The sequence below is a fragment of the Odocoileus virginianus genome, chromosome 10 (genome assembly GCF_023699985.2).
Source record: "Odocoileus virginianus isolate 20LAN1187 ecotype Illinois chromosome 10, Ovbor_1.2, whole genome shotgun sequence".
NCBI classification, from domain to species: Eukaryota; Metazoa; Chordata; class Mammalia; order Artiodactyla; family Cervidae; genus Odocoileus; species Odocoileus virginianus.
In genome coordinates, this window is record NC_069683.1 from 41,028,317 (window position 1) to 41,046,652 (window position 18,336).

General features: G+C 38.2%; 1 protein-coding gene across 4 annotated transcripts in view; it reads left to right on the forward strand.

Moving 5' to 3' along the window:
* NUCB2 (nucleobindin 2) overlaps positions 1 to 18,336 on the forward strand; it is a 60,657-nt gene that overhangs the window by 2,206 nt on the left and 40,115 nt on the right. For all 4 annotated transcript variants that reach the window (XM_020904691.2, XM_070473439.1, XM_070473441.1 and 1 more), the window contains exons 2-3: positions 3,042 to 3,195; positions 17,920 to 18,063. In XM_020904691.2, coding sequence (XP_020760350.2) covers positions 17,920 to 18,063 — 144 coding nt within the window. In that variant the 5' untranslated portion in view covers positions 3,042 to 3,195. The remainder of the gene's footprint in view (positions 1 to 3,041; positions 3,196 to 17,919; positions 18,064 to 18,336) is intronic.

Here is an 18,336-nt window from a genome sequence, read left to right on the forward strand (position 1 = left end):
AAAACAGGTTTCTAACAATTTCAAATAATTTATTCAAGGAAAAGCCTTGATAACTTTAATGACTAATCTAAATTTTCTAAAACCTCCACAGTCTGGTAAAAACTATATTTCATTAGAATTAATTCTAAAGGCCAGATTCCAATCCTGGCTCTGCCATGTGATCTTGGCCAAGTCAGTTAACTTCCCTGTGCCTTAAACCTTTTATAAAAGTAGGATCTGAACTGAACCACTTCTAAGATCATTTCTGATTCCAGCATGCTCTGATTTTAAAAATCTAAAGCAACCTAATGAAAAATTAAATAGCAGCTGCATTTCTTTTATTTTTTGGCAGAACTTTTTGACATACTGTATTTTAGTTATCTGAAGTACAGTTCAGTCGCTCAGTCATGTCTGACTCTGCCACCCCGTGGACTGTAGCACGCCAGGCCTCCCTGTCCATCACTAACTCCTGGAGTTTACTCAAACTCATGTCCATTGAGTCAGTGCTGCCATCCAACCATCTCATCCTCTGTCGTCCCCTTCTCCTCCCGCCTTCAATCTTTCCCAGCATCAGGGTCTTTTCAAATGAGTCAGCTCTTCACATGAGGTGGCCAAAGTATTGGAGTTTCAGCTTCAGCATCAGTCAGTGATGCTGTGGTCAATGATCACTCAGGACTGATCTCCTTTAGGATGGACTGGTTGCATCTCCTTGCAGTCCAAGGGACTCTCAAGAGTCCTCCAACACCACAGTTGAAAAGCATTAATTCTTTGGTGCTTAGCTTTCTTCACAGTCCAACTCTCACATCCATACATGACTATTGTAAAAACCATAGCCTTGACGAGACAGACCTTTGTTGGCAAAGTAATGTCTCTGCTTTTTAATATGCTGTTTAGGTTGGTCATAACTTTTCTTCCATGGAGTAAGCGTCTTAATTTCATAGCTGCAGTCACCATCTGCAGTGATTTTGGAGCCCCCCCAAATAAAGTCTCTCACTGTTTCCACTGTTTCTCCATCTATTTGCCATGAAGTGATGGGACTGGATGCCATGATCTTTGTTTTCTGAATGTTGAGGTTTAAGCCAACTTTTTCACTCTCCTCTTTCACTTTCAAGAGGTTCTGAAGTACAGTATGTGTAAATAATGAAGACATTGTAATTTTAATAAATTAAAAATTTTGCTGTTGCTTTTATGTTTATTGAATATACATGTGAGCAACAGTATTTGCTTTTCAGAAACTCATTATCAAGCATGCTGTAGGGACTGGGGAGAGAAAATTAGGAGTTTGAGATCAATATACATACATTATCAATTATAAAACAGATAAGCAGCAGGGACCTGCTGTATATCACAGGGAAATATATTCAATATCTTAATAACCTATAATGTAAAATAATCTGAAAAGAATATATATATATATCTGAATCACTTTGTTGTGTACCTGAAAGTAACACAACATTGTAAATTAGTTATACTTCAGTTTTAAAAAGAGTTGATTTGAAAAAAATTAATACTATAGCCATCTGTTAAGATTGAGAAAAAAGGCAAAGTACTGGTTTTCTTGATTGGTGTCCTTTTCTACAGATACGAGCATCAAAGACACTAGGATCTATACTGATATCTTGATACAGGGAAGGGTTAGAATACAGCTCAGCTGGTCATACATCTGATATTTTATTTTGAATCTCACTTTCCTATTGACTCTCAGTTTCAAATGGAAAAACGGAGTTGAGCAGTGGGTTGCCTTTTGCCCTTTTCACTGCTGCCATGGAGAAATTTAGAAGCTATCTATTTTTCTCCACCCCACTCCTTTTCTCTGTCAGAATTCTGACACTGACAGTAGGATGAAACAACCCAAGTTTCCTGACTTGAAGGAAGAAACCTGGGTCTCTTTCAGAAGCTTTATTTTAATGTCGGGGAGGAAGAGATTGTATTCTTCTTTTGTGGGTTGTATTTTTTTCATTGACCTGCACCAATACTTTGGCTGTGGCAATGCTCTAGGGAGAGCTGTAATGTGGCCTTTCAAAAAAAAAAAAATGACATTTTAAGGTTGTATGTCAAACTGGCTTATTGCTTTTTAAGTTCAATGACTTTGGGTGCTTACAACACAGAATTTTATTATTTAAATATATAGATATTAAATTTTCAAGATAGGAAGGACATTACTGTTTATGAAGCATTTACTGTTGCCATGTACTGTGCTAGTTCCATTGTATTCATTCTTATTTTCATCCAGTCAAAAACTTATGAAGAAGTATTAGTTTGATTTATGGATAGGAAAATCGAGACTCAGAGAGTCAAGTAGCTTGGCAGTAAATGGGAGTGGTTAGGATTCAATCTGCAGTTTATTTTTGACCATGCTAATAAAAGTCATGTGCCTTTCCAACATAACTTGCATATGATCACTCTCCTGCTTAGATAATTTTTTGTTAACTATAGTATCATGAAAAGAAATAAATATGTGTTCTTAAAATTTGAAGATATTTTATTTCTTTATTTTCTTTATATACTGCCTCGAAATAATTGATTATATTCACTGGTGAGTTTGCAATATAACTGCCTTATGTTTTACAGTTGGGTGGTGGGTTTCAAAAAAGAACTTGAGATGTTGTGCCTTATTACTGATCTCTGTGTTTTAGGCGTGAGTCAAGCTTAATTTTTAAAAGTGGTAATAAGAGTAAAAAAGGATTCTAGGTAAAGATTTTAAGAAAAAATCCAGTTAAGGATTGAATGAGGAAACTTAGACTGTATATTGAAGTCTCACTGAAGAGGAAAAATAAGCTTTTAGTTTGAACTTTTCTTAACTATTTCAAAGAAGAGCAGTATGGTAAAACCTTGGCATATAAATAAATATCTTTGCTTATTTTGGTCTTTGATTCTATTTAGATAATATATTTCTTTTCCTTCCCCACTGGGATATGATATAGACTCCTTCCACTGTATAGAAATTTTGGCACCTTTTATTTTCACAGAATTTGACAAATATATACACTATAATGTGCCACTACCACTAATAAGCCTAAACTTATGTTTATGTTTATTTTTATTTATTTTTTAATATTTAGAACCTGTGAAGAGTCAGTTCTTAGTGATAAAGCATTGAGACAGGAGCCAGACCCACCTCTTCACTAATTTGATATTGTGCAAGTCACCTTACCTCTCTGGATCTCAGTTGCCTCATCTGTAAAAAGAAGATAGAAATTCTTAACCTGTTTGAAGGTAAGTGATCAGTTAAGAGGGCTTCCCAGGTGGCTCAGTGGTAAAGAACCCTCCTGCCAAGGCAGAAGGTGTAAGAGACATGGGTTTGATCTCTGGGTCGGGAAGATCCCCTGGAGGAGGGCATGGCAACCCACTCCAGTATTCTTGCCTGGAAAATCCCATGGACAGAGGAGCCTGCTAGGCTACAGTCCATAGGGTTGCAAAGAGTCAGACACAACTGAAGCAACTTAGCACACTTGCACGATCAGTTCAGAAAGCAAAAATGAAAACAGACTTAGTGGTGGCTTAAACATAAAATATTTATTTCCTCATGTAAAGTAATTCTTAAAGTAGGCAATCTAGGATAGTAGCTTCATAAAGTTGCCAGGGACCTAAACTCTTTTCAGTTATTTCATCTGTTATCCCTAAAATGTGGCCCTGGTCCTCATAGTCCAAAATAGCTGCCAGAGCTGTATCCATCAAAGCAAAGTTCCAGGTAGCAAGGCAAAGACAAAGAAGGATGCAACCTCTCCGTTTAAGGAGATTATTCTGAACCAAAGGAATTATCCTTTGGTTATATAATAACCAAAAGATTATCCTGAACCAGGGAAGCAGGGAAATTTAACTGAATGCATGGTTGCCTTGAATAAAATTGGGCTTTTGTTATTGCAGAGGAAGGGAAGATTTGGGTATTGACTGGCAAATAGAAGTGTTTGCACAATATGAATCTTTTTCTCTTTCATCCCTGAGATCTGTGTGCTATGATAAGCACTCAAAGAAGCTTCAGTAATTTGTCATGTCAGAGTTTTAAGTCTGGCCATTATCTCCAGAAGGAAATAACTTTCATCTAACAAATTGTTTTTCTTTTTTTATGTTTATCCCAGGATTCATTGTAGAAGGTTTCTGTCTTAATTGGGTATTTGTTCTGGTTATTTAAAAAAAAATTACCCATAAATATTCAATAGTATATGTTTGTTATATAGCTAACATTTATTGAGCCACTTGCTTTATGCAAAGTACTAAAAAGACAGAGATAAGTGATCCAAAGAGTATCACATAATAAATCATCAGGAAGTAAATTTATGTTGAAAATTGTTATCCACTTTAAGATACTTTTAAGTTCAATGTTGTCATGCAAGGAACATTGTTGCCTTTGTTGGTTAAAAGATGTTGTTGTGGTTTTTTTTTTTTTTTTAACCACTCAACTGTTAACTGTCTTGAAATTTCCTTTTACTTAACTACTCTCCCTTGCCTAACTTACTTAGGTATACCAATATTTTATTTCCTTCTAGAAGTTTATGGATAAATACTATGTAAATATACCCTATACTTGTCACATGAAGTGATTCAATTGCCATTTTATCTGTAAAGAAAGTGAATTGAAATAAAATTTTGAGAAAAGAAAACTGAAATTTAGGGAATGGAAATTGGATGAGGGAAGAACTTAAAGATTCAGTTCATCATTTAGGGATATTAGAAAGAATATAAGGAGCATTTAGCACTGTAAGTCATCTGAGAATATCTTATTTGCTGAATACAATTTTAATGCCTTAAGTTTTTTTCAATTAATAGAATAATGTTATATGTTGTTCTGTAAGCAGCTTTTTTCAAATTGCAATTGTTTACTTAATAGGCTGCCTTCCACATTGGATTGAAAACCCTGTGAAGATAGAGACTGTCTATCTCACTTACCTTTGTATCCAGCATGATATCTGGAATATAGTGGGTACTTAGTAAGTGTTTGTTAAATTAATAAATAACAGATAACAGAGTAAAGAAAACATACTTCAATTCAGTCTTAAATTTAAAAGCAATAGGAGTAAAAGAAGAAGGTTAGAGGGAGAAAACAGTAGATGAGGAAGGAAGAGAGATTGTTGAAAGGAAAGCGAGACAAACTAGTTTCAGTTTTCTGTATTCTTCACCCTTCTTACCCACGACCATTCTTGTTAACCACTTCCAGGATATTTGTCCCTATAAGCAAAACAGGAAACACACACATATAGACACACACACACACACCCCTACCCACTCACACCCACACCCACCCATCCACACGCACCCCGGGTAGACTTAATTCAGATAATTACTGGTAAGAATCAGTAGTTGAGAAATGTGCCTCTGTGTATGAATGGGAATTTTGTTTTGGTGGAGACAGGGAAGGAGAGAGAAGCTTATTTTTAGGAATTGGAAATTGAGGGAAATTATTTTGTATCTATTGAATGTTAGGAGAGGCTTAAGAACTCTGTTTATTTTGTGCTTTTGCTTAAGGCACCAATGCCTTTGGGATCAATGCATTCCATGCTGTCTTGAGATCACTGCCTGATTTAGAATTTCACATTATCCTACTTGAGAGTGATAATTCAGCCTATCCTGGTTTGGATCAGTTTACTGTGTCAACCTCTTTTGCCCAGTACTTTCTCTTTAGGTCTCTGTTCTTATGGACAAAGAGGTTGATAAAAGAAAGGAGAAGACCATTCTTACTGATCTGATAGTGGAAGAAAAGGATCAATAAATTAGTTTCCCTTTTTCTGCATTGCCTCTCTTTATCACTTATCTCTCCTTTTGTATGGCCATTCGTATATTACTGGATTCATGAAAATCTGGAAACTTGTCTCTGACACATTTGACATTATCTTGGCATTTAAAGAGATTTTTACAACATTACTTTTATACATAATGAGCTAGAAAAATGTACATTTCTTTTGTTATGATAACAGTTAACTTTTATTGAGGCCTTATTAAGGAGTAAATGTTTTAATTAGCTTTAGGCTGCAGTAAGTTAATTGTCCTAATTATTTATAAAAATAAACACTAAGAGATTCAAAATTAATAGAAGGGAAAAGTATATTTAAAAAATTCTTCAAAAAAAAAAATTCTTCATCAATCAAAAACAAAATTTAGACACAGGCAAGAAAGGAGAGGAGATAAATAGTAAAGAGGCAGGGTACATAGAAAGCCCCTAAAAAGGTGATGTTTCATTGACTCTAAGACTCCATTCATGGGGTCGCAGAGAGTTGGACACGACTGAGCGACTGAACCGAACTAAAGACTCCATTTGTTGCAGGAAGGAGGACCTCTTCCGGGGCCCAAAAGTGGGCTCTTATCTAGCACTCAGCAATGAATTGCCCGAGGAGACACACGAGCTGACAAAGCAAGAGGTTTTATTGGAAAGGGAGCCCAAGGGGAGAGCAGTAGGGTAAGGGAACCCAGGAGAAGTGCTCTGCCACGTGGCTCTCAGTTTTGGGTTTTATGGTGATGGGGTCAGTTTCCAGGTTTTCTTTGGCCAGTCATTCTGACTCAGAGCCCTTGGTGACACGCGCATTGCTTAGCCAAGATGGATGCCAGCAAGGATTCTGGGAGGTGGTCGGACACGTGTTTCTCCTTTTGACCTTTCCTGAACTCTTCTGATTGGTGGTGGCTTATTAGTTCTGTGTTTCTTACTAGGACCTCCTGTCCTGAAACAGCTCATGCAAATGGTTACTATAGTGCCTGTCCAGGGTGGGTGGTTTCAGTCACTGTGCTTCCCCTAACACACTGATATTAAGACACACCATTTTATACCATATAGAATACATATTGCCCATAAAACTGAGTTCTTTATCACTTAGAATATCATTCTGTGTTTACTGAAAGTGCTTTTTAAGATATATTTAAACATACAGGTTTTTCTTACATCACATTCGCTAAGAAATTTAAAGAAGCTAAATAAATCAGTTAAGGTTATTCTAAGACTCTTTCACATTCATAACCTAAGTCTTCTGAAATGCTTCCTTGATTCAGAATTGTGAATGTTTGTGTTTTCCCACATGACATTTTCCTCTCTACTGTGGAGAATGATGGTGATTTAATTCTGGGAGTTTCTTTAAAACAATATGCCTGGAATTTTCTTCCAAGCCTCTGACCTTCATTTTGCAAGCTTTGATCCCAGTGCATTCCTGAAGATGATCATCATCTTACAAGCTTTGATGCTGGTGCTTTTCAAAAGATGATGATGGGAAGTTGTCAGATTCATCTTCTTTCCCCAGTCCCTCCATCGGTGGTTTATTTACCACTGAGGGGTTACAGTTTGTCTAGACATGGCATCAGAAGTAACATCCAGTTGGGATGCCTTTCAGGTAACCTATTCTTCAAATATTCAGGTATGCAACCTCAGAATGCATCAAGAACTAAACTCACACACTTGGAAGGCTACTAAAGGCTCTTGGACATTCAAGCCAGCTTTAGTTAACCTTCCTTTAACTTAGCCATAATCCCTCTTTTACATGTAACAGTAACATTTTTTGGAAATTCTTTTGTAGTTAAAAATTTTTTTTAACTGTATTTACTTTGTGCTATTGCCTTTTATTTATAGTGAATATTGGTTTTTCCATTTACAGAATCAACATAAAGATTTTTCCTTAAATAAAAGTATTGAAACAAAAATTGAACTGATTTAAAGAAACAAATACTAAGTAAACAATAATGATACACACAGATCATTAAAATATACAAACATATACACGTGTGTGAGATATATATATATATATATACACCTCACACGATGATCAAGACCTGAGAAATGTACCCTCTAGTAGAATTTTGCAAAGTGGAAAAATTAGTCGCAGAGAGATTTCCTAGTTTGCCTCAGGACACACAGCACAGCTGCAGGCACTGAGTTTGGGACTGGTGCTCTCCTCAGGACTGAGATGACTCACGATCCAGAACACACAGCATTAAGACAGGAGGCCTGTTTCTCTACAGGCGGGTAAGCTATTCTGTGGTAAGTATCCGAGATTCAGACGTCCTCAGGAAAGGGGGAGTTTATTTTGGACATAAAAGCAACAGGAATCCTGAGTGAAGGCAGCAGTCCCCTGTGGAGCAGGCGCATCCGTACTAGGAGCCCAGACATCCTCTGCTAGCTCCCTTCTAGCTTTTCGGTTCCTCCTGTCCCTGTTCACGTGGCACCTGCTCCCAGAGGCTCCCCTCCTGCTCTGTATTCAAAAGCCGACTGAGAGAAACCTGATTGGCCAGTTAAGGTCCGGCCTCTCTGATTGGCCAGAGCTTCTGTTCTCAGTCACCTCATAGGCTGCCGACGAAGTAATGGGTGGGCTTGTGTCAGGTGCTCAATCAGTTGAAAGCAGGGTCTATAAAAGCAGGCACTGTGCGCTTTCACACCTCGGCTGATTAGCGGGGACCCATTGTGGTTCTCGCCTCTGGGAGAATTATTGTCGTCACAAGTGTGATCAGTGCCAGGCATAGAAGGACGAGAAGTGGACGGGTGGTGGGAGCACCGAGAAGGAAGGGGCTCACCGTGTGTGGCGGGGCAGGACTGCCATGTGAGGGGATGAGCCTTTTGCTGGGGCGGGCATGCCGGAACCTAGTAGACATGGACTGCCTGCCTCTCTAAGGCTTGACCTCAGAGACGTCAAAGTGCCAGGGGTGCCCCTGAGAGGTCGATGGTATCCCCCCTGAATGAAGGCAGCAAGGGCACAGGGAGACCAGGCATGGTGATGCCAGAGAGTTCATTAATTCACGCAGGGACTCTGATAGGATGTAAAGTGCACTCTGTCAAGGGCAGGGAATGGAACTGCCATCAGGAGGCAGTGTGCCAGCCTTTGAGCTGCAGAAAAGACCCCTCCAGTGGAGGGTGGAGCAGGAGGGGCACGAGGGAGGGCTCCTGCGACAGCATCAGGACCCACCACTTGAAGAGGTTTACTTTCCAGCGGCTCGCCATTGTGGAAAGATCCAGCCAGGGTCCACTTTGCTGGGCATTTGTGCACAGACTTGGGCCACAGCTGTAGGCAACCATTCCGAGGTCACCAGAGATCCCAAAGGGGACGTGACAGAGACACTTTGGCCTGCCACCCTGTGACCCTGAGAACCTGTCCCTCCAGCACTGAATCTCGAGTTTGGGCACATGAAAGGAGGCAGTGTTTCCCTGCAAGGGAAGCAGAACTGCCACCTGAAGGATAATGGGAGTTTGTCATCAAAAGATGAGGGAGGAGAGGGCCCCCCAGGAACAGGAAATCACAAGCACAAAGGTGTGGGGAAATGAGGGAGTTCCAAGTGGCTTTGTAGGACTGTTGTTCAGTTGGTTGGTCGTATCTGAATCCTTGAGACCCCATGGACTGCAGTATGCCAGGTTTCCCTGTCCTTCACTATCTCCAGGAGTTTTCTCAAACTCATGTCCATCAAGTCAGTGCTGCCATCCAACCATCTCATCCTCTGTCGCCTCCTTCTCCTCCTGCCTTCAATCTTTCCCAGCATCAGGGTCTTTGAGTAGGACTGTTGGGAGGGTTCTAGATAGGAATGTCCCAACATGATGCTGGAGGACCCAGTGGGTAGGCCAAGAAGTTGTACTGAGGGCAGTGGTGAGCCATGGCAGGATTCTAAACCAGGAGCAGCATGTGTATGCTCATTCTCTCTGTCGTGTCCAACTCTTTGCAATCCCATGGACTGTAGCCCGCCAGCTTCCTCTGTCCATGGGATTTTCCAAGCAAGAATACTGGAGTGCGTTGCCATTGTAGTTTAAAATTTAATATGGCAAGAACTTTTGGCCATAGATGCCTATGCTAGTGTTATAGTAATATGCTGTTTCCTGTGTAACTCATTCTTGAAGTATCAGTCTCTTTAACTCCTTTAGCATTACTGTATCATTTTGAGGGCTGTAAAAGAGCATCAGGGTTTTTTCAGCATTTCCTATTGACTAAATTCATCTTTGTTTTTTCCTCAGAATTACTTGGAAGTTATGTGGCTTCTGTTCAGTGTTTATTGGAAGTCTCTGACAAATTGACATTTGCTTTAGTGATTCATGAATCCATCAAATCAGTCTTATATTCTATATAATTTTTTTTATTGGAGACAGTTTCTACTGCCTTTTTTTGCATTGTTTGACTGCTTATAAATAACCTTATTCTATCTCAAAATGTAAGGTAGTTTTGTCTATTTGTGGGTATCTTCCTGTCTGTAGTCAGGTGAAACACTTAGATGTTCCTTTACAAGAAAATGTGAAGTTGCTATTATTCCTTTAACATCAAATATTTGCTTTACTAATATCAGCTACTTCATTTCTATGTTTACAAAATAAATTTTTTTTTTTTTTTTTGCCAGAAGGCTTGTGGCATCTTGTTTCCTGAACAGGGATTGACACTGGGCAGTGAAAGCCCAGAATCCTAACCACTAGGCCACCAGTTGTTGTTGTTATTATTATTCAGTTGCTTAGTCATGTCCTCTTTGTGAAGGCATGGTCTTCAGCACGCCAGGCTTCACTATCTCTCAGATTTTGCTCAAACTCATGTCCATTGAATTGGTGATGCCATCCAACCGTCTCATCCTCTGTCATCCCTTTCTTCTCCTGCCTTCAATCTTTCTCAGCGTCAGGGTCTTTTCCCATGAGTTGACTCTTTGCATCAAGTGACCAAAGAATTGGAGCTTCAGCTTTAGCATCAGTGCTTCCAAAGAATATTCAGGATTGATTTCTTTTAGGATTGACTGGTCAAACCAGGCCACCAGGGAACTCCCCCAAATAGCCTTTCATTTTAATGCCAAATCATAATTTAATCCTTTTGAAGATGTATTAAATGGCAATTAAATTCAGTTTGTGAGAGACCAAAAATGCAAAAACTCAGTCTAAAGTAATAGCAGTAGGAATAGCTATGATAAAGTTCATGTGTGTGTTGGCAGTAAAGATTATGTTGCTATTGCCACTTAACCACTTTTTAATGTTCTATTAACTGAAAAACACTCTGATTTCTGAGATGTTAAACTGAGGAATTAAGTACACTGTCAGTAATTTGATTAAATGTAAACAGAGAAAATAGTTGGAAAGACTGGTATGCTAAATTTTAAGAAAGTCTGTGAGAATGTGTGTGTGTGGGTGTGTATGTGTATCTATACACTAATTAAAAAGAAAAACTGGTTTAAAAACTATCAAAATAGACCTTAAGGCAAATTAGGATATAAAGGTCACTCAAATGTGAAAAAGATTAAATCTACCAGAAACCTAGAAAATCTTGTTTGTGTACATTTAAAAACATAGCCTCAAAATATTTAAAGGAAAATGGCCAGAATTATAAGGAAGAACAGATAAATCCAAAATTAAAGTGCAAGATTTTCACTTTTCTAGTATGATAATAGTCATTTTATCTAAACAAAAATGATTAAGAATGTAAAAACTGGGTAATTATGAAAAGTTATAGAACTTAGCTAATTTTAAAACTTACATCAGTTCAGTTCAGTTCAGTCGCTCAGTCGTGTCTGACTCTTTGCGACCCCATGAATTGCAGCATGCCAGGCCTTCCTGTCCATCACCAACTCCTGGAGTTTACTCAAACTCATGCCCATCGAGTCGATGATGCCATCCAGCCATCTCATCCTCTGTCGTCCCCTTCTCCTCCTGCCCCCAATCCCTCCCAGCATCAGGGTCTTTTCCAATGAGTCAACACTTTGCATGAGGTGACCAAAGTACTGGAGTTTCAGCTTCAGCATCAGTCCTTCCGTACTTTTATAGTAAATTATGTTTGCAAATTGTAATTGTTCCTTTTTTAATGTTCATATTTCTTTTATAAGCTCAGGTTTTTTTCTCTATTTTTCATTACTTTAAAAAAAGTTGAAGTATGATTCACATATCTTAAAATTCACTCTTTAAAAAGTGTACAGTGTCTCACACTCTGTATCCAAAGTGTGAGACGTTCCTGGCTTTACTTCATTTTTACTATAGCTAGATAGGAAATTTTATTGGTAGTTGATTTTTGTGTTCTTTGTATCCCACCACCTAAATTTTCTATTTAATATACCAAGGCAGTTTTCAGCTGAATAAGCAGTGTTTGGTTTAAAGGCATTTATAAATCATATAGCTTAATCATTTCTTACAATTGTTGTGAATACAAGCAATTTTATTAGTATTTCTGATAATGTAGCAGAAAAGATCTACACTTTATTCAATGGAATTAACTACTAATAGAATCTAAGAGCATAAATAATACTAAGGTCTTACAGCAAGTGGATAGTGTATACACCTAAATTTAATTTGCCTAACTCTTCTTAGGTATAACACCTTTTAAAAAAATTAGAGTTTAACTGCTTTACAATATTGTGTTAGTTTCTGCTGTACTACAAAGTGGATCAGTTATATGTGTACATATATCCCCTCCCTTTTGAGGCTTCTACTTCCTGCTAGTGGTAAAGAACCTGTCTGCCAATGCAGGAGACTTAAGAGATATGGGATTTGATCCCTGGGTCATGAAGATCCCCTGGAGAAGGAAATGGCAACCCACTTCGGTATTCTTGCCTGGAAAATTCCATGGACAGAGGAACCTGGTGGGCTACAGTCCATGGGGTTGCAAAGAGACTGAAGTGACTTAGCATGCATGCATTCCCTTCCCCTTGAGCCTCCCACCTCCCCCGTCATCCCTCTAGATCATCACAGAGCACCACGCTAACTCCCTGTACTAGAGAGCATCTTCCTAGTAGCTATTTTACACATGGTAGTATCATCCATTTTTCTTTTCCTTGAAGATCCAAATTTACTTTTCAGATAAGCATTCTCTTTGTCTCCCATTGCAGAGGAGGTTTATGAATAACAGAGCTAAGGGAAGCAGTATGTTTTCAAATGTTAGCTGTAACCACTTGTTAAAATAGACTTTGCATCCCTCACCCCCCACCTCCCTCAAAGATTCTCTGATTTAGATGATCTGGAATAAGCCCTGATAATTTGCATTTCTAAAAAATTCCCAAGTGGTGCTGGTGCTGCTGGCTCAGGGACCACCATGCTTTGAGAATCACTGCTTAAAAGCAGACATAGGCTTTGGACATAGGCTTTCAGTCACTCCCAGGTCCAAACTCTGGATCTACCACTTACTGCCATGTGACCCAGCTCAAAATTTTTAACTGATATGTTTCAGATTACTGTACTTTAAAATGGGAATAATAGTATTTATTTCACAGGGCTATTGTAAGAATTAAATTAATGTAATAAAAGAATTTAGCATACTGATTAGTACGTAGTGTGTGTGTGTGTGTGTGTGTGTGTGTGGGTGGGTGAAAGTCGCTCAGTCCTGTCCGACTCTTTGTGACCCCATGGACTATACAGTCCATGGAATTCTCCAGGCCAGAATACTGAAGTGGGTAGCCGTTCCATTCTCCAGGGGATCTTCCCAACCCAGGGATCGAACCCAGGTCTCCCGCTTTGCAGGGGGACTCTTTACCAGCTGGGTCACCAGGGAAGTACATAGTAGACACTCAATAGATGGTTTCTGTTGCTGTTCATAATAAGCCTAGGACTCAGTTAAATGTTTCTGTACCATAAACTCATCCACTATTTTAGAGCAGATTCTCAGACACTTTTTGTCACTTTGAGATGCTATCAGGACACATGCACACATTTTCATATATACAAACACATTCCTCCGTGACTCTCTTCATTTTATGATATACTTGAAGGAAGATTGAGAGAGTAGAAATGACAAATTGGTGAAGGGATTCCACTTCCAAGACTGTATTTAACTAAGGTTTATTTTTATTACTCTCAGGCTTCTATTGTGTATTGAAGTAAAGGTGGACACTATAAAAAAGGGCATATTTAACAGCATGAAACATAGCTTCCAGTTGCTAAGCAGAACTGTTTATTAATGTATGTGTTGTGTGGTGGGAAAAGGAGAGCCTGAGGAACATTGGAGATGAACCCAGGGTGGAGGAAGGAGTCTGTGTGAAAGGGTCTTTTAAACTCTGGATTGACTGTATCAAGTGATAGCAGTCACAGTTCCTGGTGGGGTTTGCAAAATGAAGTTATGGAGGTATAACACTGAGCTGACTTTCCACATGCACATAGAGACTATTCAAATCATTTTTAGCTTCCCTGGTGGCTTAGTGGTAAAGGGTCCGGCTACAGTGCAGGAGCTGCAGGAGATGCAGGTTCCATCCCTGGGTCGGGAAGAGCCCCTGGAGGAGGAAATGGCAACCCACTCCAGTGTTCTTGCCTGGAGAATCCCATGGACAGAGGAGCCTCGTGGGCTACAGTCCATGGGGTCACAAAGAGTCGGACATGACTGAAGCAACTTAGCACACATGCCCAAATCATTTTAGCAATTATTCATTTTCTAACTATATGTGTACTATGTTAGGGGCCATTGAGACTCAATTAAGCCCCAGAAGTATATGTAGAAGACATCAAAGTTGACTTGAGCAGTTAAGTCATAACTTGGGCTTTTCAGTCGTGATTACACTTAAAACTGTAGTGTTGTCTAATAGTCGTTTGGCCAGCCTGTTTACAGTGGCATAGGGGACTTGGAAAAGGTAAACAAAAATTTCAATTCAGAACTAAAAAAAAAACTAACTCACACTTTTTAAATTAATTTTTTAAAAGGTAAAAGGTATTGCTAATAAATACTTGAAAAGATGGTCAACATCAGTAGCCAATAAAACGCAAATCAAACTCACGATAAGATACTGCTTCACACCCGGTAGGTTAGCTATGATAAAAGATAGACAATAAATAGTATGTGTTAGCGAGGATGCAGAAATTAGGGCCCTTATATAGTGCTGGTGGTAGTGGGAAAAGATATAGCTGCCATGGAAAACAGTTTGGCAGTTCCTCAAGAAATTATAAATGGAGTTACAGAATTGATCTAGCAATTATCCTCCTAGATATACAACAAAAAGAATTCAAGTCGTTGTGTCAAACACAGTAACTGGAACATAAATATCCATCGTAGTATTATTCATACTAACCAAAAAAAGTAGAAATAAGACTTCCCTGGTGGTGCAGTAGCTAAGAATCTTCCTGCCAGTACAGGAGACACGAGTTCAATTCCTGGTCTGGGAAGATTCCACATGCTGTGGAGCAACTAAACCTGTGTGCCAGAACTACTAAGCCCATGCTTTAGGGCCTAAGAGCCGCAGCTACTGAGCCCTGGAGCCTAGAACCTGTGTCTGCAGCAAGGGAAGCCACCACAATGAGAAGCATGTGCACTGCAATGAAGAGTAGCCCCCACCCCCTGCAACTAGAGAAAGCCCACTCACAGCAACAAAGACTGAGTGTGACCAATAAATAAAAATTTAAAGCAACAACAAAAAAGGAGACCATTTATTGTAATCTTTAATAAAAAAAGAAAGCATAAATAAGCCAAATTTTCATCAACTGATGAACTGATAAACAAAATGTAGAATATCCATACAGTAGAATATCTATTCAGCTGTAAAAAAAAAGAATGAAGTGCTGATTCATGTTACAACATGGTTGTACCTTGAAAGCATAATGCTATATGAAAAAAACCAGATATAAAAAAGACCATATGTTATATGATTCCATTTATATAAAATGTCCAGAGTAGGCAAATCTATATAGACTGTAAGCAGATTTATGGTTGCCACAGACTGAGAGAATAGGAGAAATGGGGAGTGACTGCTAATAGGTATGTGGTTTCTTCTTGGTGTGATGAAAATGTTCTGAAACTGGATAATGTTGATAATCACACAGCCTTGTGAATATATTAAAAACCACTGAATTGTGTGATTGAAAAGGGTAAGTTTTATAGCATGTAAATTATATCTCAAAAGAACAAAAGCAAAGCATATACCTATAGTGGGCATGAAGCATGAAATAAGAAATAAACCTTTGTTATCATAAAAAATCGTTGTGAAAAGAGGAGGTGATTCATGGCCGGGAAAAGATTCTGTGGGAAAACAAATCATCCTTCTGTTAGAGATTCCTAATGCTGAATAGCCCGTCTCAAGTTCTAAAAGTCTTATGAAGATGGGAACATATTTAACTTCATTGAGCCAGCATCTCCCAAACATTTCATTATAAGTAACATTTACTCACAACAGTCGTGTTGAAGGACTAGTGTCCTAGAGAAGAGTGAGTCTTGGACTTGAGTATCCGTATGTAGGGATCACGTGGAATGTTTGTTAAAACAGATTCCAGGGTCCCACCCCAGAGATTCTGACTCCAGAAGTCTTGGGTGCAACCTGAGAATCTGCATTTCCAACAAGCTCCCAGATGATTTTATCCTTTAGGTTTGAGAACTCGACTTTGAGTAACATCTTTATAGAATAGACAAATCCTGTACCTTAGATGAAAGAATTTTATGGCAAGTGAATTGTATCTCAATAATGATGCTAAAAATTTTTATATACTAGAAATAGCACTAAAATGTGAATTCTAGTGATTTTGTTAATTCAAGACAATGCTGTGTGAGTGAATTATTTCCATTAAAAATTTCTTCATCTGTAAAATGAGCCACTGCTATATACTACCTAGGGTTGTGGTGAAAATGAGGCAGTGTATTCTTCCAGACTGGATTCTGTGGATAAAGATGTGTTGCTTAAAAAAAAGTCCATGGCCAGCTAAGTTTGGAAGTCTCTGAATTAAATAATGTATATTCCAGATTGACGGTCAGACCATTATTTTTGACTTGGATCCTATTATCAGTCTATGTGTATCAAATAAATTAAGAATGAGCTTTTCATTCATTCTAATTCTTATAGTAGATCTTCTGGAGCTACAAATATCCTTATGAAGTAGAAAATTAATAAGCAAGATTTGAACAATATATATATTTTTAATTAATTTATTTATTTTGGGCTGCACTAGCCCTTGGTTGCTGTGTGCAGGCTTTCTCTAGCTGGAGAGCAGGGCTTACTCTCTAGCTGTGGTGCTTGGACTTCTCACTGTTGTGGCTGTCTTGCTGCAGGGCACAGGGTCTAGGCATACAGGCTTCAGTAGTTGCAACACATGGGCTCAGTAGTTGTGGCACATAGGCTTAGTTGTTCAGTGGCATGTGGGATCTCCCTGGACCAGGGATTGAACTGATGTCCTCTGCCTTGCAAGATGGATTCTTAACCACTGGAACACCAGGGATGTCCAAGATTTGAATAATATTCTGGGATCAGCACTAGTTGTTACTCTTTTGCTTCAACCCTGTTACATCCTGCTTGATATTTTATTGACCTATTTATTTGAAAAATTATTGACCAAAAAGAACTTTGTCATATATGGGAGGAGAAGAGGGCAACAGAGGATGAGTTGGTTGGATGGCATCACCGACTTAATGGACATGAGTTTGATCAAACTCCAGGAGATAGTGAAGGACAGGGAAGCCTGGCACGCTGCAGTCCATGGGGTCACAAAAAATCGGACATGATTTAACAACTGGACAATGAACAACATTGGCTATGATAAAATAATGTCTGGTGAGGTTAAGAGAATATTTTCAGCCAGTTATTTGTCTTTTTAAATCAATTTATGTTCATAGAGCCAATTACTTTCAAAATTAGATCAAAGCTAATTTAAATACCATATCCAGAAGTAATTTTGGCTCTTTAGTATTTTAATTGAGAAAAAAAATATATATAGTTTTCCCTTCTCCCTTTCTTAAACTTGGGCTATTTATTTTTTAAAAAATTGAGTCCCTCATTACCACCTTTATTTGAAGCTTTTTAAATTAACCAAATGTTTTCTTATATAAGCAGTTTAAACTTTAAAATTTTGTTTACTTGTCTTTTTAATCTTAGCTGAAAAGCATTTCTTTCCTGATTTTCTTTAGTGATATTTTAAGCATTATTTTTGATGTTATAATCTATTCTTAACCCCTTTCCTAGAATTCTGGAATTCCTAGAATTAAGCTCCCTAAAGTCAAATATATTATATTATTAATTGTGGTATTATTAATGTGGTACTAATGTGGTAATGTGGTGTATATATATATATATACATATAGTTTGAAAATGTTTTTTCAGAACCTTAATATGATTTTGCCTTTATTTCAGATGAAGTGGAGGACCATCCTTCCACAATGTTGTTTTCTCTTGGTTACGTGCGCGCTTACTACTCTTGAAGCTGTGCCTATAGACATAGACAAGACAAAAGTAAAATCTGCTCAGCCTGTGGACAGTGCAAAGATAGAACCACCAGTAAGTGAAATGACAAAGATAACCTGGTGGGAAGAATTTTAACTAAAATATTGCTAAGATTTGTTACTTATAAAATTGGAAATTTAGGAACTATTTTTCAAAAAGTAGTAAAATGTATAATGAATAAGTATATGTTGTTGTTTAATATTAGACAAAATTTATTTAACATAGTTATGTTTTATATATATATATCTAGTTAGTATATTAGATAGTATATAAGAGAATTAACCATAATATATTTCCAAGATGGAGATAACCAGCCAAGAAAACATT